At 44.5% G+C, this 25,568-nt stretch overlaps 1 protein-coding gene across 4 annotated transcripts; it reads right to left on the bottom strand.

The window, feature by feature from the left end:
• Nucleotides 1-237: 237 nt before the first annotated feature.
• Zfp74 (zinc finger protein 74) lies at nt 238-25,563 on the bottom strand. Of its 4 annotated transcripts, none has more exons than XM_006228711.5 (6): nt 25,288-25,563; nt 23,418-23,594; nt 9,259-9,314; nt 4,872-4,998; nt 4,550-4,645; nt 238-3,652 (listed from the first exon to the last, which is right to left on the bottom strand). In XM_006228711.5, exons 3-6 carry the CDS (start codon nt 9,271-9,273, stop codon nt 1,839-1,841), a joined length of 2,052 nt encoding a protein of 683 aa, XP_006228773.1. In that variant the 5' UTR covers nt 9,274-9,314; nt 23,418-23,594; nt 25,288-25,563; the 3' UTR covers nt 238-1,838. The 4 variants fall into 4 exon arrangements, with proteins under 4 accessions (XP_006228773.1, XP_063125179.1, XP_063125176.1 ...); XM_063269109.1 differs by having other exon boundaries at nt 9,259-9,309; nt 25,288-25,514; XM_063269106.1 differs by having other exon boundaries at nt 25,180-25,290.
• Between the last annotated feature and the right edge of the window lie 5 nt (nt 25,564-25,568).

Below are 25,568 nucleotides of genomic sequence, written 5' to 3' on the forward strand. Positions count from 1 at the left end.
CCAAGTTTTCAACATACGAGTCTTTGGGGCAAACATCCCCGATCCAACCGTTACAGAGTAAAAACATCTTAAAGTCAGGCTCGTGTAAAGAGGATTAGGTGTAAAATAACACGCGCTATTTAAAAATGGATCCCATAAGCCCGTGATTCCAACACCCGTTTGACTTAGGCAAGTGATCATCGGCAACTGAACACAAGACCCTTTAAAGCCTCAGAACTAGTTTGATGACCAGACTGGTTAACACTATATTTGCTTTTATTCTTTTATTGAAGTATTACAGATCAATGTAACAACTCCCATAAAACCTTCTACATCCTCAAAGGCAATTAGCATTATAAATGGACCATGAGCAATAGACAATGCTGTTCTTTGAACTGTTTTAATCAACTTACAATTATTTTACCATGTTTAATTGAGTATTTTGGTTCTTCCTCTCAACATACTGTGATCTATCCAAGTAACTACATGTAAATTTGGTATATTTTTAAATAAAGTATAGTGTCCTATCATAGAAATAAACATGTTGATCTATCACTGCATTGATGGCAATATTACTTATCGTTTAGAGCAAACCAAGCCATGAATCCACACGCACTTAGAGGTAAATCTCTGCTGACATGCGTGGACACTCCTGAGTCCACTACACTAGCAGGAAATAGCCTGCTCCGTGTTTGTAGGGCTTTGTTAATGCTCTTTAAAGCAACATATTCTACTTTATTTCCAGCATGGTTTTATGATTTTACCTTTCCTATCTGGAGTGTGTGTGTGTGTGTGTGTGTGTGTGTGTGTGTGTGTGTGTGTACATGCATGCCATGGCGTGCCATTGGAGGTCAGAGGGCAACTGTGGGAGTCAGTTCTTTCCATCCACCATCTGGATTCCGGGGATCATTGTAGGGAGTATCAGGCTTGGCAGCCATCACCGTATCAGCGTATCAGCGGGGCCGTCTCACCAGCCTGAAGGATTCTGTGTATCCATGTTTAAGAAGTAACATGTTTGGGTCACATGACTTGTACACATATTGAACAGGCTGGATTTATTCCAATGATTTCAGTAGCACCACGCATACAGAAAATTGCCGAGTCTTGGATTTCAATTTGTTTCCACTAGTTTATTCACTCAAAAGAATTTAAGTAAAAAAAAAAAAAAGAAAAGAAAAAACGTTAAATAATTTAGTATCTAGAACTGAGTGAACATCTTCCCTAGCTGTTTTGTCAAAAAAAAATGTTTTTTTTTGTTGTTGTTTTGTTTGTTTTTGTAGGGTTGTGTTGTATTTTTTGTTTTTGCTATTCATGGTCCTTTCCCTTGCCATATTACTCTGAAATCAGATCAGGAAATTCTTAGCAACTGACATGTAAATTCTTCATGGAAGGAAAGAAAGAGAATTGGAAGGGTACTTAAACTCATAATTTCCTGACTTGCTTTTTCAGGTGATCTCTTGCATTTGTCGGCACGTTTTTAACTTGTGCACATGTCACCTACTTCCCTCAGCCTTTCTTCCTGACACATTATCATACAGCACCTACTTCCCATGGTCCCATATTGCCTGCTTTTTCCAATCTCTGTCTCTTGCTTAGTACACTGGCAAGGAGCTCCAATGCGTTGTTTCACAGCAGATATTTTCTTTCGGATTTGAATGAGAATACTGATGTCAATGGTGTTTGTTCAAAGTTTCTCAGTTTTCTCATACAATTGGTCATCGCAGGGAGAATTCTCTAACAAACGCATGGCTTCTTCACAAAGCTTTCCAACAGTCAGTACTAGAACTGATCATGTAGTGTGCTGTGAGGTGTTCATTTCATTGGAAGGCAGTCCTCATGTTCACAGTGTTCACTAGTCTCTAGTGAGTGTGGATTCTCTGGTGTCTGACAAGGTGCGACTTTTGGCTGAAAGCTTTGCCACACTCGATACAGTTATAGGGCTTCTCCCCTGTGTGTTTCCTCATATGAAGTGTAAGGGAAGATATCTGAGAGAAGGCTTTTCCACACTTGCTGCAGTCGAAGGGTTTCTCGCCCGTGTGACCCCGGATGTGTATGGTGAGGGATGAGCTCTGGGAGAAGGCTTTCCCACACTTGTTACATTCATAGGGCTTCTCGCCAGTGTGGCCTCTCATGTGCACAATGAGGGATGTTCTTTGAGAGAAGGCTTTTCCACATTCGTTGCATATGTATGGCTTCTCGCCTGTGTGACTTCGCATGTGTAAATTGAGTAGTGAGCACTGGGAGAAGGCTTTCCCGCACTTGTCACACTCATAAGGCCTTTCTCCCGTGTGACTTCGCAAATGAAGGGTAAGGGAAGCGATCTGAGAAAAGGCCTTCCCACACTTGTTACAATCATAAGGTTTCTCTCCCGTGTGAACTTTCTGATGGGTAATGAAGTTTTGCTTCTGGCTGAAGGCTTTCCCACACTCGTTACATTCGTAGGGCTTCTCTCCAGAGTGAATTTTTTCATGAGCAATGAGATTTGACTTCTGGCTGAAGGCTTTGCCACATTCCTTACATAGATAAGGCTTTTCTCCCGTGTGGATCCTCTGGTGCCGGACAAGGTTTGACATCTGGATAAAGGCTTTGCCACACTCATTGCATCCATACGGCTTCTCCCGAGTATGAATCTTCTGATGGGTGATGAAGTTTTTCTTATGACTGAAGGATTTTCTGCATTCCTTGCATTCATAGGGTTTCTCACCCGTGTGGCTTCTAATATGCACAGTTAGTGCTGAGCTCTGAGAGAAGGCTTTTCCACACTCGCTGCACTCGTACGGCTTCTCACCAGTGTGGATTCTCACGTGTATGATGAGCATGGAAAACTGAGAGAAGGCTTTTCCACACTTATCACACTTATATGGTTTTTCTCCCGTGTGACTGCGCATATGAAGAGCAAGGGAAGCGATCCGAGGAAAGGCCTTCCCACACTCATTGCACGCGTAAGGCTTCTCCCCAGTGTGAACTTTTTGGTGTGCGACAAGGCTTTGTTTCTGGCTGAAGGATTTCCCACACTCCCTGCATTCATAAGGCTTCTCGCCAGTGTGAATCTTTTCGTGGTCAATGAGATTAGATTTCTGGCTGAAGGATTTCCCACACTCCTGGCACACATATGGTTTCTCTCCGGTGTGAATTCGTTGATGTCTCATGAGATTTGACATCTTAATGAAAGTCTTCCCACATTCGTTACACTCATAGCACTGATCCCTACTGTGAAGTTTATGGTGATTAATAAGTTTCTCCTTGTGGCTAAAGCCTTTTCCACACTGATGGCACTCATACAGTTTCCCCCCAGTGTGAACTCTCAGGTGTCGAATCAGGTCCAGGGTCTGACTAAAGCCTTTTCCACAGTGATTGCACTTGAAGGGCGTCAGCACAAAATGGGGCGAGCTGTTGTGAAATGGTTGCTCCGCATCATCTTCCTGGAAACGCTCCTCTGGCGACGGCTGCTTTGCATTACCGGGATCGCCAGAATCCGGTTCTGCACGCTTTCCAACACTGTCAGGGTCACAGAGATTGTGTCCGGAAGGAACGGAGTCTGAGTTTGGAGAGAATGTATTTGCGAACTTCTTAGGGCGTTCATCGGCTTCGTGAGTCACCACCGTCCCCTTGAGAACTTGTCTCAAGAGCCTGTTCTGGTTTTTCTGGTGTTCATCAATGCCCAAAATCTCTCCTAAAATAGACAGCAAATAAACATCACTGGTGGTTTCTCTTCCAATATCGAAATACCAAGGATACTTGAAAATCATGTTCCCACAAGTAAACAAATTCAAATGCATATCTCCTATTTTAATGTAATCTTAAAAATATTTACTTTGGTAATAAAATAGGTATTTAGAAATTTAATTACCTTTGTTTTACATAAAAGAAAGTTAATATTAATTTGTAATTTCAAATTAAATATGAATTTGTAAGTTCAAGGCTTACTTGGGCTATGTAAGACCCTGTCTCAATACAACATGGACAACAGTGAAAAGAAAAATGTTACAAGGTCAATTGTGTGCTGCCATAAAGATAGCAATTCTAACTCTCAAAACCTCAGAATATGGTTGTCCTCTGGCCTCCACATGCATATCTGCACACACATACACACATGCATATACACGCGCACTCGTACACACACACACACACACGCATGCACGCACGCACGCACATACTATAGTATTGAAAAAATAACACCTTGGATCAGGCAGTAAAGGCACTTGCCATCAAGCCTGATGTCCCAAATCTGATTGTACAACTTATCCTCTGACTTCCACACGTGAACATAGCACACATGCACCCACATGTGTGTGTACATAAATAAAAAACGTGCTTAAACAATTTTTTTCTTTTCTTTTTTTCGGAGCTGGGGACCGAACTCAGGGCCTTGCGCTTGCTAGGCAAGCGCTCTACCACTGAGCTAAATCCCCAACCCCAACAATTTTTAAAAAAGAAGTAACATCTTGGTTTCAAAGAGTTCGCAACACTCAACTGTTACTGCGTGCTTTGGGAATCTACCTTGTGAAACATCTCAAACCAATCCTTTATTGGTCCTCTCGCTTCACCTGTCTGGTTCCCTCCCACTAACCTGGACGGCGTCTCCTTAACACTTCTTTCTCCACTACACATGGCTCTTCCTCTTGTTCCAACTTGAAAATCACATCGGGTTTGGAGAGTGGCGGGCCTGTTGAGGGGGAAATGACATTGGTGTGGGTATACACAGCAGTAACAAAAACAACCCAGGATTCTGTGGGCCTGGGAAAGCCAGGCGCACTAACTTCTGAGGATGTCGTCCCTCAAATACCACCAGAGGTTTTCCTTTGAAAGCTGCAGCAGGGACAGCAACATCTCAAGGCATCCTTATCAACACTCAAAATTCCATCTGTTTTACAGAAAGTCCATTGTCTTACCAACTGTGATTAAGTTGTTATAATTTTCGAGCATCACATTCCGATATAGGTTCCGCTGAGTAGGATCCAGCTGCTTCCATTCTTCTGGGGTGAAATCAATGGCCACATCTTTGAACGTCACTAGTCCCTGTAACAATACACAACCTCAGGTTATCCATTTTAATGGTGTAGGGAAAACATAACAAGCCTTGTCCAGATATAATTCAGAAAGGTGAGGTTACAAAAAGCATTGCCCATTTTCTAAACAAAATGAAGCAAACGTCATTCCAATTAGCGAATTGTCAGTTTATGTTCAGTTACTGGAAAACAGAGCCAGTGGCGTGTATATATGGTAGAGTTTTGTTCAGCTATAAAATTACACCCAATGAACAAGCATACCTGGGAGACTCCAGCCTTGCCTGTTACCCTGGTGAACACAGTGTGCTAGGGAGGTTTCAGCCTTGCCTGTTGTCATGATGGATTCAACATGTCAGGAAGGGAAGCTTCAATCCAGCCCAACATACTAGTAATCACAGTGCCTAGGATGCTACTGTCCCAGACTCTAAATACACACACACACACACACACACACACACACACACACACTCCTATATACACACACATGGACACATACATACATACACACACCCTCACAGACACACACACAGAGAGAGAGAGAGAGAGAGAGAGAGAGAGAGAGAGAGAGAGAGAGAGAGAGCTGAATGCTATAAGGACAGAGACATAGGGCATGAAAGAGGAATTCAGTCGTGGCATCCAGAAACACTGAAGAAAAGCCAAACCGAGACACTAGAAAGGGAAAGCACATCAGACCTCTGTGGACAGAATCACCACCAGAACGGATGGGAAGGGAGCCATAGTAACAGATACAAACAAGATTCAGAAAGTCACTATCCATCCCTTAGAGGCACCATCATTCAGTTGAAAACTCTTAGAACAGGGATGAAATTTCATATGCAAACTTAAACTGACATGAAATAAATTTAAAAAGCTGAGAAAATCAGTGGTATCGATGTAGTAATAAATTCTCCCGTAGCATCACTGTGGAAACAAACTGCTCTCTCTGAGCGGTAGGCTGCACGCCCAGCCGTACACAGACGACAGAAAACGGACTCAGCAGCATCTTTGGAGGGTCCGTGTCTCATGTTGTGCCACAGATTTTTTGTTTTGAGACACGGATTCTCTGTGTAGCCCTGGCCTTGGCTTTCCTGGGACTTACCTACTGGACCAGGCTAGCCTTGAACTCGGGGATCAACTCACCTGCGCACCTGCTGGGATTGATTTTATTTTTATTTTATTGATATATTTGCTCTCTTTTTGCCCTTTATTCCCTCCGGGTATAGGCTGTTTTCCATTTAGCCCTGCTGTGAGATCCGTGAGTGTGTGAACGAGCAGGGCTCTGCATCTATCTATTCCTGTGCCTCTTCTGGGGCTCTTTTCCTCCTGTCTGGTTTGTCCTACTCTGATGTGTTAGTTTTCGCTTTATTATATCACATCACACTTTATTATAATCCCTGATAGCTTGTTTGTATTCTAAGGAGACAGAGAGTGGTGGTTCGGATGGGAGGGGGGGGTAGGCTCCCCCACCCCCAACCCCATCATCTTTCCAATGTCATGAGTCCACTTTTTAGAAGCATCTTCCCATTACATTTGCCTTTTCCTCCATAGTTGTTCCAGAGCTACTGCGGGCTCTGCATATTCCCTTTCCACCACCGCATCACCTTCAGGGCCTCCATGGGTCTCTCCCACACTCCACAGAGCTCCTCAGCAGTGGGTGACTGCCGCTGCCACCATCTTTGTTTTCCTCAAGAATATGATTTTTGAGGTTGGGGATTTAGCTCAGTGGTAGAGCACTTGCCTAGCAAGCACAAGGCCCTGGGTTCGGTCCCCAGCTCCGAAAAAAAAAAAAAAGAATATGATTTTATGTACACAAATTTTGAGCTTCTCCTTTGCCAACAAACAAGGCCATATTATGTTCAAAAGGCAAGCTTTAAATATAGGGCTAGAGAGATGGCTCAGTGATTAAGAGCACTGGCTGCTTTTACAGAGGGCCCAGGTTCAGTTCCATCATTCGTGTCAGGCAGCTCATGACCACCTGCCATTCCAGCTCCAGAGAACCACTGGACTCCAAGGGCACCGGAACAGGCTCACACATACACATAACATCCCTTTAAAAAAAATGGGGGCTGCTCCTAACTCAGCAGTCTAGTGCTCATGCATGGGGTCCTGTGGATTGTTGTCTGTGTGCACAAGACAAGGCAAGGCCTGTGATTGAACAGTGAAAAAGAGAGGCAAGCACAGAGTTTTGGAGGGGAGAGAGAAAGGAGGAGGAGAGGAACCTAGATGGAGGCAGAGAAGGAAGACCCAGATCCGTGTGGCTTTAAGTGGCCACAGGTAGCTATATTTCATAAGAGATGGATTTTTATAGGACGATTTGTCTTGCCTGGGTGGGCAGCTTATATCAATATCAATTGGTTCTGAGTTCATTGTGTGGGTGTTTTGTGGAGTGAGAATTTACTGATATAAATCTGATTGATAAATTACAAGCTTCGTGAGTTTTGGTTTTAACAGGTTACTGGGAATTGTGACTATAACCACAGCAGGTGGATGGCTGAATGGGACAACCCTCACCATGGGAACTAGAAGGACTGTCACTTCTAGGGATAGCCATGGAGGCGAGATCACCACAAGGCTCAGAGAGTAGCTGGTAGCGATGTGGGATGGAGATTGGAAATTTAGCGAGTCGGGTTGAGATGCTTTGCTGGTTGAGAGGAAAATACCCCACAGATAACATGTGGTCCACTGGTACGTTTGATTTACTATTTATCGCTGCAGGGTTCTGTGCTCAATCCCTATTGGTGCAAAATAAGCCACTAACAACACTCGAAAAGGTTATTTGGGGTGCCTGGGCACTGTGAGACACAGGACCACTGTGGACAATCCCTCTAGAAAATGGTTTTCCATAACAATGGACTTTATGCACGGCCTGGCATTTATAAGAAATTACACATCTTTTATATTTATAATCTCCTAAAAATAAAGCCAATTAAGTGCACGTCAACAATAACTGTGAATAGAAGCTTGTTCGTTTGATAGGTGAGTGAGAGAAGCTGAGCTACAATTAATGTAACAATTTAACGTGGAGGAATCTGGTAAGCATGGTATTAAGGACATGAAGCCTGATACAGGCGGAGCACATGGATGATAGGACTCCCTCCCTCCTTCTGTCCACCACATGGGCCCAGATCGAATAGAAGTCTTCAGTCTGGTGGCAAGGGCCTTTACTCCTGGAGTCACTTCACTGGTCAGCAATTCTATTTCTTGACCCTGTACTGGCTACACAGTGAGTTCACTTTGAAAGCTGCCCGAGGCAGAACTTAGAGGTGTAAAAAGCTGGCAGATGTGGAAACTCGGTCAAGGAAACCATCCTTCAGCGTTTACCTCAACTGAGTTAAAGACGCCATGAAATGAGGGTTATATTCAATAAGTCAACAGAGGGAGGTCTTCATAACTGACATTTTTATAACTTATGACATGGTTACTCACTAAACAAAAGTCAAATGAAGATGTCTTCAATACTCCCAGTTACTCAAGTAACCGTCTATCTTCCAGAGGTAACCATTACTCTGATCCTGTGTTACCTAGGCTGGCCTTGAACATGCTATGTAGCTAAGGATGAATTAAACTGCTTCTCTTTTCTCCACCCAAAGATTACAGCCATACACTGCCACACACAGCTTGCACACAGCTCGTGTTCTGGCCTCTAAAACCTCTGCAGGGTTGAGCTGTGTTGTGATTCGGTTTAAAGCTTGCATCATGGGTTCCCAAAATTGCACAAGAATTTAGCATGTGAGGCACTGAGGGTTCCTGCCCCCAGCTGGTTCTGACTGGCAAATAAAGTTGCCAATGGTTGGGCAGGGAGACAGAGGTGAGACTTTAGGATTTGGGGGCAAGGGGATTGAGGAAGTAGGAGACCCTCTGCTGGGGAGACAGAAAGATTGGGCATAAGAAGTGCAGGACAGAGAGCCAGCCAACATGTAAAAGCCAGTGATCATGGCCTAGGAGGGCTGAAGGCCAGGGCGGCGGGCAGGATTAGGTTTTAGTAAGAAAAAAATTCAGGAATATGGGAGGGGAGAGTGTGCTAGCCATGTGGAGGTCCGTGGCCCCACCACTGAACTGCTTGAGACCCAGCTTTAATCTCTCTGACCGGACTTCATAAAACAGCCACATTTATTAAACTCTCCCTTAGCTTTAATCTGCTAATGCTACTCGCTCTGGAGGGGAAAAAAAATGATGTGTACAGACCTTCTAAATGTGTTGCCTGGGTTACGGTAGGGTCCTTAAACTGCATGTAGAAGAAGCAGAGGATGAGAGAACGTTTAATATTTACCTCAGACTCGGTCATTTCCTCTTCTTTTTAGGGAGGGACGTCCTGAGCAAGCTGAGCTGGCAAAAAGAACAGAAGTCATTAAAGCACGGTTGTCTTTGTGGTTTCAGAGAATTGTATTGACAACTACAGTCTGTGTTTGACATCGTGTGAGGGTGCATCTCTGTGTTTTCAACCGTTGACTGTACCGGCAGAGAGCTAAATGCTGGCAGGACTCTGGTATTGTCCTGACTCAGCACCAGGTTTTCCACTTTCGAAGTATTCGTCCTTCCTCACCTGCCTAAAGGCAATCTAGAACTGCATCAGAGGTTGTCTCACTGCTGATTGGTTGTAGTAAAGATCTGGTGGCCAATAGCTGGGCAGGAAGTAGGGGGCGGGACTTCTAGGCAGAGAGAAGGATCAGGGGAAGAAAGCAGAAGCCAGAGATTTGAAAGCAGAGATGTAGGGGAACAGGTGAACCAGAGCACAGCGGAAAGGTATAGAGCTCGCCAAGAGGCGGGTCATGGGCAAGACAGTCAGGTTAAGTTAGATGAGCCAGGGCCTAAGCTTTAAATCATGGTTGACGCTGCTGGAGGATCCGAGAAAGTTCTCCTATAATACTCGTTCTTGACTCTAACAGAAAGTACACAATATTCACATTGCCGAGGAGCCAAGAGCCATCAGGATCACAAAGGATAACGTGGAGCTGAGAGCGGGGTGTGCGGAACAAGAGTTGTGAGGGCTCGGGGTGGGGGTGGGGGTGCTCAGGACTTTATCCACACCTCTGAGAGCACGGGGTTGGGACAATTAGGAAACTGCTAAGCACTCAGGCTGTCTTAGAGCATTGTCTTAGAGACATTTATAAAAGAGATCATTAAATGGGAATTTAACGAAAGGCGATGTGTCACCATAATTGGAATGTTTGTTAGTAAGTATTGTGTACCAGAAGTATCCGTGGGTAGGAGAATTAAGTCTTTATTTTCCATAGGCTAAAAAAGAGATCTAAAACAGAAAGGCATTAGATATGTCTAATTACATGATTAGAAAGGTGGAGTAAGGAGCTGAAAGTTGGCTCAATAACTAAGATGTGCCAGCCTGCTCTGAAGACCCACACTAATTACCCACAACCCTCGGGTCACAAATGCCTGTAACTCCAACTCCGAGGCCAGGGATCCAATGGCCTTTTCTGGCCTCCCTGGGCACACACATGTCCATACACACTCACACAGGCTCACACACATAGGGAAAACCTGGGTACCTGCACACACGTGTCCATACACACTCACACAGGCTCACACACGTAGGGAAAAGAAAAAGAATAGGTGCTGTCGATGATCAGGGGTTTGAGCAAGGGAACGTCTCTCACAAACTTACTTTTTCTCAATCTAGGCAGACAGAAAAATAGATACGGGACTGGGGACAGGCGGTCAAGAGATGGTGCTCTCATTCTCCTCCTTCAAGAAAAGGATTCCCCTGCCAGGTCCCAGGTCCTCGCCCTGGTGTTTAAGCTCTATCCTGTCCACACCCGCCCCAACCCCACCTACAGTCTAGAGTGCTGTCAGGGAGAGCTGTCGGAAGGTGGAAACAGCAGCTCAGGCTCACTTTTCATCTGGATCTTTTGATGTGGGAAGCTCCATCTTTGATCTGGACCACACCTTCTCTGGCGGCCTTCAGACCGGACGTGGATGCTCCCACTTCTTGCCTGCTTGCTCTTGCTCTTACTTAGCAAGTCCACTCCTTCGCTGGCACAGAGCTGCCTTCCTCAGGATCCCAACGCGTCCTGAAGACCAGCCGAGAGAGACATCCGGCTTCACAGACTGAGCAACTACTGGATTCCTGAACTTTCCATTATCAGACACGCGTTGTTGGATCAGCTGGACCACAACCTGTAAGCTACTCTACAAACCCCATGGACAGTTCTGTTCTCCTGGAGAACCTTGACAAGGCCCCCAGCGGAAGCCTAAAGATGTAAACAGAAAGACACAATGGCGTCATCTCATCCCAGACAGCACAGGTTCTGCTCTGACTCCGATCAAAGGGGTATGAATGGAGCTGGGAGATGAGAGCCAGGCCAATCTCCAAGGGACGGTGGAAAAAGCAATGGCCACGGGTACTTTCCCCAGGAGCACCAGGATCAAAGCCTCTCTGGCTCACCCTTGGCTGCCTCTCCTTCCTTAGGTAGGAGGCTCCAGGCAGAGCCTGGCTCAGGGTGTGCTGCCCTCTACCTGCCAGAGGGGCCTCTCATCCTCTAGGGTGGACACTTCCTTATCTGCCCCTCTGGGTCTTCTGTCTCCATAAGACATTCAGGGGAGCCTTCTAGCAGGTCCGCTTCTCCCTCTTCAGAGACTGTTTGCTCTCCTCCTCCAGTGGACTGTGGATAACCCCTCTGGGCGATCCCCATGGTGGGGCTTCCAGCTACAGCACTTCCTTGCGTGCCTCCTTTTCTGAGGGGCTCCAGAACCCTGGAAGTTCTGTCTGCGGTTGTTCCCAATCTCCCACAGTCCCTGACTGAACCCTTTCTTCTTGCTGGTGTGTCAAACTTCTCCTTGAATTCCTTATAAAGAAAGAAATATCTGGGTACCAGTATGCTATCTAGTTGTTTCCAATAAAAATAAAATAAATTTGCTGGAAGGTTTCCTACTCTACCATCTTCCCAGTGTCACTTCCTCTGTCTTTTTCCTCCTCTTCCTCTTCCTCCTCCTTCTCCTTTTTCTTTTTGAAGGCAGGCTTGTAGGCACATTTTGTGCACGGTGTAAAGATTATCCTTTTGTTATTCAAATGCTTATTTCTCTATCCCACTATCTGGTTTCAATCCCAGACATGGCATTGTAAGGCTTATGTTAAGAATCTCCTGTTTCAAGTTTGTGTAAACGTTGTTCCTCTTTTATTCTCTGACTTGTCAATAAAAGTTGATCAGCCAATGGCTGGGCAGAGGAGAGAACAGGGCAGGACTTCTGCCAGCCAGGGGAGGGGGAGGGAGAGGAGTAAGAGGGATTCAGCCACAAGGAAGGTGAGAGAAGACATCTTGGGAGAACTCATTTGAAGCCCCCAAAACAAGACCAATACTAAAATGCTTGCAAAATCTTGGGGATTTTGGCTGGGAGGTAGCCAGATTAGCTTACAGTATTAGAGTAGAGGTATAGTGCCTAGTTATTATGCTTTTAACTTGTAAACAAATAGTAGTCTCTCTGTGTCGTTATTTGGGAATTAGCTAAGCTTAAGAAAAACTGTTGCCACGCAAGGCCCTGGGTTCGGTCCCCAGCTCCGGAAAAAAAAAAAAGAAAAAAGAAAAAAGAAAAAAAGAAAAACTGCTGCCAAATTAAATTCCTGCATACATGTATCATGGTATTAAATGTTACATAGGATCTCACTGTGTATCTATCCCTGACTAGCCTGGAATATTCTCTGTAGACCAAGCTGGCCTCTAACTTAGGATCCAACTGCTTCTACCTCCTAAGTACCAGAATTAAAGGCACGTGCCACTATGCTTGGGCCCCTCTTTCACTTTTGTGATTTTTTTTTTAAATCAGCAGGTGTATTGACACACAACTTTGAACCCAGCACTTGGGAGGCAGAGACAGGTGGATCGCTGTGAGTTCAAGGCCACCCTGGTGTACACAGTGAGTTCCAGGTCATCCAGAGTTGCTACATAGTGAGGCCTTGTTTAAAAAAAAAAAAAAAAACACAAAAAATAAAATATAAAAATTAAATGTTTTTCATATAATACATTGTGATCATATTTTCCCCCTTCCCCAAGTCTCCTCAGATTCTCCCTGCTTACCTACCCAACTTTATTTTCACTTATTGTCTTAAAAAACAAAAACCCGGGCTGGAGAGATGGCTCAGCGGTTAAGAGCACTAACTGCTCTTCCAGAGGTCCTAAGTTCAAATCCCAGCAACTCCATGGTGGCTCACAACTGTCTGTAATGGGATCTAATGCCCTCTTCTAGTGTATCTGAAGACAGCTACAGTGTACTTATAATAAATAAATAAATAAATAAATAAATAAATAAATAAATAAATCTTTTAAAAAACAAACAAAAACCCAAACCAAACCAAACCAGAAACTAATACCCCACAGTGCATTTTGTCATTCAACTCCTTGCGAGCATCAGGCCTGCCCTCAAGTGTGGTTAATGCATCTGGTGCCATCCACTGCACAACACTGATCTTCCCTCTCCCAGCAGGTATCAACTGCAAACAGCTTCTTGGGTAGGGTGGGACTCCCTGTTCACTTCTGCTTCTCCGTGATGAGATTTTTCTGGCTTGACAACATTTTGTGCAGCTCTTCTGCGTGCTGTCACCCGCACTGTGTGCTCCTGTGTGCATCAGCCCAGATGTGTCTGGAAGTGCTTTTCCATCACCTCCAGGCTTTCTGCCTTCTCGTCGGCCAGCCCTTAAGTGGAGGGAGTGGGAAAGGCATCCCGGTAGGGGCTGAGCCTCACACCCTGTGCACGCTGTCCAGTTGCTGGCCTCTGTAGCAACGTCCATCAACGGCAAGATGCTTCTCTGATGAGGGTTGATCAAATCACTGACAGGATCCCCACCAGGTCCTCCTTCATTTTTGAGGGAGTTTTGCTTGCTATCTACTGAATTTTGTTTTTCATTCTGTGATCCTAGAAAGGTTTCTTCTCATCTTGTTTACATAATGTCTTTTTTTCCAACATAATATTTTCATTATTTGGGAATTTCACATCATGTACTCCACCATCACTTCCCAGTCCTCCCTCGTCTACTCCCCGACCCTGTGACCTCCCTGCCCTCCAACCTCTGCCTCTGGGCCATTGGTGCAGGGATCATAGGATCTTATTAATGTAATTCTTTTCCTTGTTTGGAAGTAGGGAAGTTTTCTTCTCTTGTTGCCTCCAAGATTTTCCCCTTTGCCTGTTTCTGGCAGGTCTTGATATGATATTCATGATGTATGCTGGGTATACAGACTGCCTGCTGTTCACCGAGCTTCAATCTATGATTTACTAATTTTGGAAAAACCTCAACCATTATGTCTTCAAACATTTTTTTTCTTCTGCATTCTCCTTTTCTCGGAGATTCCAATTACATGTATTAGATACTTTTTTTTTTTCATTCTTCGATGCTCGGTTCAGGTTTCACACCACCTCCATTCTCTTCAGCCCCAGACTTTAACACTGTCTATTTTAACTATGACTGTGATAAAACAAAAGCAACTCAAGGACGAGAGGGCTTGTTCCGGTCACAGTTAAAGCTAAGACAATCAGTAGGGGTGATTCTTTGTGCACTGTATAAAGGTTGTCTTTGTATTATTCAAATGCTGATTTCTGTGCCCTCAGAGAGTTGAATGCAGTGGACTTTGGTGTTGTTATTGGTTTAATAAAAGGCTGATGGCCTGTAGCAAAGGAGGAGAGAATAGGCGGGGCTTCCGGGCAGAGATAGGAACTCTGGGAAAGTCTCCATTGTGAGAGGATTCACCAGTCAGACAAGGAAGAACTGAAGGAGAAGTAAGGAATGAGCCATATAGATTAATATACACGGGCTAATTTAAGATATAAGAGCTAGTAGGAAATAAGGCTGAGTGTAGGCCTTAAGCATTCATAATGAATATAAATCCGTCTTTATTCAGAGCTACATTTGCTGAGCATTAGGAAAGAGAACACATTAGCCAGACTGGACAATGATCCCTCTGCAGAGGATGTTAAAAGGGAGGGATGTGTTTCCTAAAATAGCTTACCAGTTCCTTCCTTCCCTCTAGGATATCTTAGGAACTTGTATGTATTTTACTGAAATTCCCCTCAATTTGTACTCATTTTTACTTTTCTTTTTCAAGATGGGTTTTCTCTGTGTAGCCCTGGCTGTCCTGAAACTTGCTCTGCAGACCAGGCTGGCCTCGAACTTAGAGAGTCGCCTGCGTCTGCCTCCTGAGTGCTGGGATTAAAAGCGTGCACAGCCATCGCCCAGGTGAACTTCGCTCTTATTCCTAGCTTGTGTCTGTTAAAACTAAGAAATTCTGTGAACACAATGGCACTATTACACCAAAAACATTGAACATTGGTACAGTAATTAAATCTGTACGTTCATGGGGCTGGAGAGACGGCGCAGTGGTGAAGAGAACTGGCTGCTCTTCTGTCTCAGGTGGTTCACAACTGCCTGTAACTCCAGCTCCTAGGAATCTGATGCCCTCTTCTGACCTCTGTGAGCAGCCTCTATGACATGCATATACCCACTGTGTGGTCTGAATGTGCTTGCCCCGTGGGAACCGGCACCATTAGGAGGTGTGGCCTTATTGGAGGAAGGGTGACATCGCGGAAGCACGGCTTTGAGGTCTCATATACATGATCATGCATGGTCAGTGGGATCCACAGAACCTCTTACTGACTGCCTACAGCAGACAGTCTCCTTCTGCTGCTGTCAGATGAAGATGTAGAACTCTTGGCCCACTCCAGCACCCGGCCTGCCCTCGCCATGCTTGCCTGGACGCTGCCATGCTTTCTGCCATGATGACAATGGACTGAACCTCTGAACTGTAACCCAGCCCCAGTAAATGTTTTCCTGTATAAGAGTTTCTGTGGTCATGGTGTCTCTTTCCAGCAATGAAATCCCAACTAAGATACATATACTCATATTTTTTAAATATGTATATTCAAACATCCCTAATTTAACAATACCCTTCTCAAAGTTAATTTTTTCTTTTTCTTTTTTCTTTTTTTTCGGAGCTGGGGACCGAACCCAGGGCCTTGCGCTTGCTAGGCAAGCGCTCTACAGCTGAGCTAAATCCCCAACCCCAGTTAATTTTTTAAAACCATGATTTAATTAAGAATTTTATACTGAGGCTGGAGAAATTGCTTAGTGGTTAAAAGCACTCGCTTTTCTTGCAGAAGACCCAGGTTCAGCCCCCAACACCCACACTGGGCATTCATCATTGCCTGCAGCTCCAGCCCCAGGGGCTAGAAATACCCTCCAAGGCCATCAGTCACACACACGGGACATATATATACATACAAGCCGGCACACATACATATAAAATAGTATAAATGCTTCTAAATTATATTTATAAAACACTCTGCTGCTTGTTTGTTCAGTAGCTCATTCTATAGGTTTATTTCTGAATGCCTCACTGGCCTTGTCTTTCACTCCTGAAGTTGAACATCACCCATAATGATATGCCTTCTTAAAACATATAGCACTGGGGTTGGGGATTTAGCTCAGTGGTAGAGCGCTTGCCTAGCAAGCACAAGGCCCTGGGTTCGGTCCCCAGCTCCAAAAAAAAAAAAAGAAAAGAAAAAAAAAAAACAGAAAAAAAAAAACAAAAAAAACCATATAGCACTTACCCCAAAAAGTCACCACACATCCTGCTCCCAAGCCCAGAAGCCATCTCCTGATTTCCAACTAACCCTGCCTCTCCCTTACCAAAACCTGTTTTTAAGTTAAAACTACTTCATTTCTTGGCTGGGATGCTCCTCTCTGTACTTACACTCCTGTATCCCTTAAACTCCCAAACTGTGGCATTCACCACTCTGCACCAGTATTATCTGTAGGTGTGTCAGGCTTTCTAGTGCAGAAGCATTTATGGAGTGGACTGCTGTAGGACTCGATGTTTCATCACCTAGCACAGTAATTCTCATGAAAGGGGACAGTAAAGTTTGTGAAATGAGTTTTATAACACCATGATTAGTATGTTGAGATCTCTAATGGAAAACTAGAGGCTTAGGGAAAACAAAGAAATGGAAACCAGGAAAGAAATGGGTGCCGTAAACAACAACAACAACCATTTGAACAGCAACAGGGACCGTCTTTGTGCTGCTCAGTAGAATCCACAAATCAAGAGGAAACATCAGTGAGCCAAGTGTCAATAGACACTTTCTAAACACAAATGCAAAACAGTGGAAAACAACCTCTGAGGTAATAGCAAACACATGACGCACAAGTACTATGCTTACAAAGGGAATGCCCAAAGGAGAAGTGTTTTATGTAAAACTGCACAGGAATGTTACAGACTGATGACAGACTTGGTCACAATTCTAACAAGTTCAGAGAACAGAACGTTGGGGTGCGGACAGGGGAACGCAGGCACAATGTTTTGCTGTGTTGGGGATTGGTTCTAGTGCTTTGTCTTAATTCAGCCCCCAAAATCACACGAGAATCTGCATGTCCAGGAGCTGGGGGTCCCTGACCCCAACTGGTTTTTGATTAATCAATAAAGAGGCAACAGCCAATGGCTGGGCAGAGTGAAAGAGGAAGGACTTTTAGGATTCCTTGGCAAGATATACAGGGGAGAGAAAGAAAGAATTCTGCCACGAGAGGGTGCAGAACTGACCACGCTGTGAAAGAGAGGAGGTTGAGACGACTGAAAGGAAGATGCAAAGGGAAAGTGGCCCCATGGGAGGGCTGCCCAGAAGGAAACAGGGCAGCAGAGATGAAATCTAGATTTAAAAAGTGTTAGCTCAGGAATACCGGAGGGGAGTGTGTGCTAGCCTGGGGGAGCTTCAGGAACTGTCCAGCCACTGAGCTAGTCCAGGCATATCAAAACATAAAAGTTGAACATGTGTCTTCCATTCGTGAATCCAGAGCTCTTGGGTGGGTGCACAGCATATGCAACCTCCCAGGAGCTCAAAGCAGATTAACAATTCACTGCTATACATGGCACACAATGTGGTAGGCAAGAACCCACATTTAAACATTATTTAGAGATTCTCAGATGTAATACACACATGCCATGATGTCAGATCAGGAGTTGGGGAGAACTGGCTTCTTACCAGGCTACAGATTTTTCCAGAGCAACATGGGGATTTCTTCCCACAGTTCAGAACTATACAAAGAGTTTGGGCTCAGAGGCGCTGGGAGCCCCTGCTGTGCAAAGAGACAGGCTGCTGCAAAGTCCAGCGGAGACAAACGGTAGACGCTGCCTGCCTCTCACAACCAGATAAATGAAGAATAGAGATGGATGAAAATTTGATGTAATTGTTTTTCAAGGATAGAAGGGAGTATAATGGTAATTGTTTAAATGTTTTTTTTAAATATACATGGAACAAAGAGATCCAGGCCTTTGATCTCAAATGTAAGGAAACAAAGGCACACAGAGATAGAAGGGAGAATGGATGAGAAAAATGCATTAAAAGTCTATGCCAGGGTAGCTCTCAGGATCTCTGAATATGGTGTACATGGGGTTTCTGGGATCGTTTAGCCTGGTATGACAAATTTAGAGCCTGGAAACAGGCTTTTACAGTAAGTAGAAGGGAATTTAATTAAAGTTAAATGCATAGATGAATAAATATTTTAAGGATTTTGATCTTAAATTATAGGTCAAGAATAGAGGGTAAGAAGAAAAAACGTACCTCAGATACTAGAAGCTTATGTTAATTCAAATTATATAAAGAGAAAAGAGACATATGTACCATGGAGATGTTAATCTCCATAGAAGGGAGAGTTTGAGTATATAAATGAATAACTAACTTAGGCCTTGATCTCAGGTAGGTCGGGGCAGGAGATGGTGGAGGAGCACTATCTCAACAGATAATAATACTTGTTTAGATTGTTTTAATTGCTTTGAATTGTTTTAATTATCAAAACGTGTATGGTTGTGAGTTTAGTAGCTATACTAAAATTCCTCTGGGAGAGAGGACAAGCTACTGAATTAATTAAATCTATGCCCTTAGTGATTTCTGGTTACTGGACTAAGGACGTGCTATTTTGGGAAAGAGACTCTGTATCTGTGTTAACAGGAAAGGAAAGGCAGCTTTGGACCCCTTCCAGAGTGACATGGATCAGATATAACAAGGGAAGACCCCCTGTAGACCTTGGCTACAGAAACAAAAGATTCTAAAATTAAACAGGACAGGTACCTTGATTCCTCCACGTGGGATCAGCCCTGTAACTGGCTTAGACATAAAAATGTCTCTAGACAGGCTGGAGAGATAGCTCAGTGGTGACTGCTCTTCCAGAGGTCCTGAGTTCAAATCCCAGCACCCACATGGTGGCTCACAACCATCTGGAATGAGATCTGATGCCCTCTTCTGGTGTATCTGAAGACAGCTACAGTGTACTTATATATAATAAATAAATAAATCTTTAAAAAAAAAAAAAAGAAAAGAAAAAAAAAAAGACTCTAGACAAAACTTCAGCTAAAATTACACCATAAATCTTGTTGGATGTGGAATCTTTAAGATTCATCGTGCCTTCCTTCACATGGTATGAAGAGTTATTACAATTGTTTATTGATAAATAAACAATTGATAAAAGGATGGTTGCCTTTCCCCTGCCCAAACAAGAAATAAAACTCATCTGTGCACCTTGCGCAATCCATACGAATATCTTTTTTTTTTAAAGATGTATTTATTTGTTTTATGTATATGAGTACACTGTAGCTGTCTCAGACACACCAGAAGAGGGCATCAGATCCCATTACAGATGGCTGTGAGCCACCATGTGGTTGCTGGGAATTGAACTCAGGACCTCTGGTAGAGCAGTCAGTGCTCTTAACCACTGAGCCATCTCTCCAGTCCCCCATACAAATATCTTTTTTTTTTTTTTTTGGTTCTTTTTTTCGGAGCTGGGGACCAAACCCAGGGCCTTGTGCTTCCTAGGTAAGCGCTCTACCACTGAGCTAAATCCCCAGCCCCACGAATATCTTAATAGTACTAAAATGTTGTTTGTTAAGACTCTTATGTTGCAGAATGTGCAGCTGACAAGGTTCATCCTCAGGGAGGCTGAAATGACCTGCTCTTCCAGCTCCCTGCCTCCTGAAGCTGTTTGCAGAGACTTGTTCCCAGAACAGCTTCAGGAATAGCTGGCCATTCCTGATGACCTTGGTGCATGCAACCTTTCAGACAGATCCAGTCAGAGCTTCAGTCAAGCCCTGAGCTTTCTAAGCAGACAGAGACTGGACAACAGATGCTAAAGCTAGCTTTCTCAAGTCTAACCAATTTTTCTAATTTTCCTACTCCTCCCTAAGGTGATTTGCCCTGGAGTTTTCTGTATTTTGATGCTAATTCCACTGCCCCAAGGCTGGCTGCATACTCAGGACTCAGGTGACTTCACAAGAACCTTCTCCCCATTGAATTTGTAAAATACAGGTGAGGCAGGTACAGGATAGAAGGAGGCCTGTCACTGGATGAGAAGGAAGGATGGGTGGGAGAGAAGTTTGAAGGAAGAGGAGGAGACTGGAACGGAAAGGGGGAAGAGACTGGAGGGACAGAGAGAGAAGCTGTGGCAGGACAACATGGCGGGTGATGTTAAGATTCCACTCTGTGTATTTACAGGTTGTTATGAATGTTCTTAAGGGGTGGATGTGTACAGGGCTTTGTATGTTTAAGTGGGCAACTATATCTTATCAATTGGATCAAAGGTTATTGTGTGGTGTGTTCTCTCATGTGCAGATTTAAGTGTAATGGAGTGTGGGGCGGCTAGTCTGGGCCGCCACGGAATTGGAATGTGTGCTTCTGGCAAGATATCCAGCAGATACCTTGGGGTACTGTGGTGACAGACCTAGCGGGGGATAAAAGACAGCATTTTATTTTTTATATTTTTACAACAACACCTCCCCACCCCTTTAAAGAATTTTTTTGTCACCCCTATACAGCAGGAAGAAGTTGTGAAGTCATCCTCTTGATCCCTTGGGTTTGGGTGTCTGGTTATGGTTATTGTATAAATTATAGATAGGTTGCCATTTTAAGGGATAATTTGGAAATGGTCATAATTGTGAACAGGGGTGATAGGATGGATTACTAATTTTATTCTTGAACAAAACACCGTGTAGCTACAATTTTACATTGGTAGAAATCTTTGCAATTGGTGAAAATTGAAGTAATAATTTCTTACATTGGTACAGAATTCATATACTGATGCAAATTTAAGGTTTTCATTGGTATAAATTTCTTATATTGATACAAAATTTGAAGTTAATATTGTTACTCTAAGATGGGCATTGTGCCTATACAACTCATTCATGAATACAAGGCTTTGACCCAGTTTTTCTAACCAGTCTCTTGGCTGAGACAGGCTGGGGCTTCCCTCACTCTAGTCACTATGAAGTGTGGACAGAATTACAAGCTCTCACCAGCACAGCTGCTCTGCTGCTTGTCTCTTGCCCTGTTAGTTTCTCCTCCTCCTCTTTCTCCTTCTCCCCCTCCCCTTCCCCTCTTTCCTTCCTCCCCTCCCCTTCCCCTCCTCTCCTTCTTCCTCCTCCTGTCTCTCTTCCTCCTCTTCTTTCTCCTCCTCCTCCCCTCTACTAACATGATCATCTCCCAAGCTAAGGACACTCTGACCCCTGATCCTACAGACTCTGACTACATAAGAACATACATTTAGGGGTTGGGGATTGGCTCAGTGGTAGAGTGCTTGCCTAGCAAGCGCAAGGCCCTGGGTTCGGTCCCCAGCTCCGAAAAAAAAAGAAAAGAAAAGAAAAAAAAAAAAAAGAACATTCATTTATCTCTCTCATGTCTGCTTAGTTCTCTGCGAGTTTCATCCAGTATATTTTGCTCATATTTACCTTTTTTTGTGCATGTGTATTGTGGGGGTGGATTTATTAAGAGCTGTCTGCAGGACTGGAGAGATGGCTCAATGGTTAGGAGCACTGACTGTTTTTCCAGAGGTCCAGCAACCTCTGGAAGCCACATGGTGGCTCACAACCATCTAGATTGGGATTTGGCACCCTCTTCTGGTGTGTCCGAAGACAGCTACAGTGTACTCATATACATAAATAAATAATTATTTTTAAAAAAGAGACGTCTGCATTTGATCTCTTCCGTCTTCCTTCTCTCATTCTCCTTGGTTCCATAAACCAAGGAAATTGTCTTCCGAGACACCAGTGAATTTTATGTTACTAAATTCAATGCACCATCTTTCTCAGTCTTCCGTACCCCCTCTGTATGTTGACACAGTTTTCATTAAAATAGATTCATTCCTTGTGTCTGTCAAGGGTAACACATTGACCTAGTTTCCTCTGACTGTTCTAGCTAGTCTCTGTTGATCAATTTTACTGATTCTCCAGACATCATGTTTGAGTGACCCCCAGTGGGTCTTTCACTGCTACCTTTTCTGTCTTAAGTATCTCACTCACTCATTCTTGTGGTTTTCAGTATCTTTTTTTTTTTTTTTTTTTTTGGAGCTGAGGACTGAATCCAGGGTCTTGCGCTTGCTAGGCAAGTGCTCTACCACTGAGCTAAATCCCCAACCCTTCAGTATCATTTTTGATGGTAATTCCCCACCCCAGGTCTCCTGAATGTCACATACTGGATCCCAAACCGAACCTCATTTTCTCCTCGAGGAAGATTCTCCTCCATTCTCAATAATTGAGTTCTTAGCCAGGCAGTGGTGTCGCATGCCTTTAATCCCAGGCAGGCAGATCTCTGAGTTTGAGGCCAGCCTGGTATACAGAGCGAGTTCCAGGACAACCAAGACTACACAGGAAAAGCCTGTCTCAAATAACAACCAAAACAGAATCAAATGTGCAGTATATAAACAAACTCTGTGCCAGCTTGTCACGGTCCCGTGCTGGCTCCGTTCTTGCAGTCACCCACCGCAGCTCTGTTTTACTCTGTGTCCAGTGTACCACCCGTCAGTCGTTACTGCTGGTCTGGATCTCCAACATGTTTCCCCTATTCCAAGGCTCTCCTAATTGGTCTTCCTGCTCCCTCCCTCATTCTGCCCCTGCCCCTTCTTCATTCCTTTTCCAGGTGTCACCAGAGAGCAGCGAAAGTTGCCAGTTGCCACTAAGCGGATATATTATTATTCACATGTTCAAAATACCTCCCTTCTCATTCAAGGTACCGTGGTCTATAAAGTCCCACTTCCTCTGCTCTCCCCCTCTACTGATCTTTCCTTCCTTCCTTGCTGTTTTAGTCACTGCCAGTGTTCTCATCAGAGCAGGCATGAAGACGTCGGAACCTTAAGAGCTGCATCCTTCCTCTATGGAATAACCCTTCCTCGGTCATATGCGTCCCTCACTCTGTTCCTCCTGTCACCTTATTGACCCTTTTCTGTCTTCCCTGGACCTCCGTCCAGACTCTACTTCCCATCTCTAATTCTTTTTTTTTTTTTTTTTGGTTCTTTTTTTCGGAGCTGGGGACCGAACCCAGGGCCTTGCGCTTCCTAGGTAAGCGCTCTACCACTGAGCTAAATCCCCAGCCCCACCCATCTCTAATTCTAAACAGCCTCCTCTTTTGCCTTTTTGTCTTAGTATCTTTCAACATTTGATATGGCTCATGTTCACTCACTTTATTATCTACTCCACAGCAACGTCGGCATCCTGATTAGCCGAGGGAGAGGGGGCCGATTCCTCTGTTCACTGCAGGATCCAGCGCACCAACAACTGACTGATATATGTCCAACCTTCAGTAAATATTGAGCTTCTAAAAGGTTCCTCAGCGCAGGAAGAATTCTGACAACGAAAGCTGAAAACAGAACACTCCCTTAGAAAACAAATCACCAAAGAGATCTTTACTGAAATGCTTGATTTTGGTAACAAGTACTGCTGTTGTGCCATGAGACCTTTGTGAACCCCCACAAAAGACCACCAAGGAGCTGAATCCAATGCAATCACACTAGGGTCACCAGCTTGAGTTCCCTGCCACCCCTGACACAGCAGGAAGGTGGAGCCCCGAGCCTAGTTTCAGGCAAACATTTATAGAGGCAAAAAGGGGGTATCTAGCCTGGTACACATCTGATTATGGCTCTTAAGGTGGCACTGAGCCATCTCTCCAGGCCCCAACAAACTGGTGGTTGATAAGAAGTGACAAGTCAGGGGCAGGCTTGTAACCTGGGAGTGCAGATTTGTTGGGGAACAACCTGGAAACTGGTGCTAGAATTAGGTCTTGTTAGGGGGTAACCTGGAAACTGGTGCCAGGTACTGGCCTGTTAGTGAACTTGAAGTTCAACCTCAGGTCAGGTTCTCTAAGACGGAGTCTGAACCCAAAAGATTTGGTCTCTCACTGCAAACTTAAATTTTATTTTATAACTATGAAGGTAAAGATTACTGTTACAGTATCCCTTGCTATCTAGGGTGTATCTCTATTCCAATATTACTGAAATATTAACGGAGACGCATTGATTATTTCAGTAATATTGTAGGATGCTAGAACTTCACATGGGGAACAAGAGTTCAGATTTTGGGAGGTTTTAATAGGGATATGCTTGTTACCACATCAATTCCACTTCTAAAAGCCTACCTGCAGGGAGTGGGGAAACGAGGAAAGGTGGGAGGGGGAAACCGGGTCAAATCGCTCTTCATGTACTTAGTTTACAGCTTCAAGAGGTTGAAGACAGAAATTATTCAGGAGACATATATATGTGCATGTGTGTGTGTGTGCACGCGCGCCAGTTTAGAACGTATATGCAATTATTAATGTCGATATGTTAATATCAATTGTTAAATAGGAGCCGTAAGTTTCAGAACAGAATAAATGTTACTGCTCTTTTAAGCAACCACGTTCTTTATATGAGCACATAAATGCATGTGTTCACACTCAAACAAGTGTAAAGAAGTAAATTTGTCAGGAGAACTGAATAATTTTTCGTTTTTGTGCTTTTCTGTATCTTGCTTTTTGGGGAAAGGAATTGGGACAGCAAGGCAAAGGAACTTCGCCTGTCAGGTACACAAGACAGCTTGTCAATACGAAAATAGTCAAGTGCTGGGGATACTGATGTTTCATATAAAAATATTTTCAATTATTATAAACGGCTAAAAGTAGCACTCGTTCAAACGCGATCTTCACATATCTCCACGCACAATCCTACCCGCTTAACTTCCACTCACAGAGTTTTTCATTAATTCATCCATTCATTATCTCAGTCATCACTTGTGTACCCATGTTCGTAAAGGGACATAAAGGATGACGAGCAAATTACAGTCGCATCACGGCCGCTGCAAAGCCCCGGCATCCCGTCCTCCATCCACACCCGTGCTGGCTCTACAGGGCCCGGGCTCCCACCCAGCACAAAGAGTTCTGGCCTCCGGGCTCACGGCTTCCGGGGACTCACCGCGGAGCCGGGCCACCGGCCGCGATCCCACAACCCAACGCCGCCCAAGGCGCACAGCCCCCAGGCTACCGCCCAGCACTACTAGGCTGGGGGAGAAGCTGCACAAACCTGGGTCCGTTAGACGCAGGGTAGCACTTCCCAGAGGGCCCCGCGGCTCGCCGGGCAGGTCTGGCCTTCTGTGTGCGAGCCGGGAGAGTGGCCACAGCTCGGGTAGGGGTGCGGCGCTGCGGCACGGGGATCAGCTTGGGCTTGGGCGGGTTCTGTAGCAGCGGCTTCCCCGCGGCCTGGCAATCACAGCCTAGGGGTGCAACTTGCAACTGAGAAGAATCCGAAAGGATCCGCTGCTTTCTTGCTCTGGACTACATTTCCCAGAATCCTTCGCAGCCCGA

This window comes from Rattus norvegicus, chromosome 1 (genome assembly GCF_036323735.1).
Source record: "Rattus norvegicus strain BN/NHsdMcwi chromosome 1, GRCr8, whole genome shotgun sequence".
Taxonomy (NCBI): Eukaryota; Metazoa; Chordata; class Mammalia; order Rodentia; family Muridae; genus Rattus; species Rattus norvegicus.

Coding starts and splice junctions, on each gene's coding strand:
- Zfp74 (XM_006228711.5), bottom strand. Junction 4,646..4,871: donor TAACAACTTAATCACAGTTG/GTAAGACAATGG, acceptor CCCCCTCAACAG/GCCCGCCACTCTCCAAACCC. Junction 3,653..4,549: donor GTTAAGGAGACGCCGTCCAG/GTTAGTGGGAGG, acceptor TGTCTATTTTAG/GAGAGATTTTGGGCATTGAT.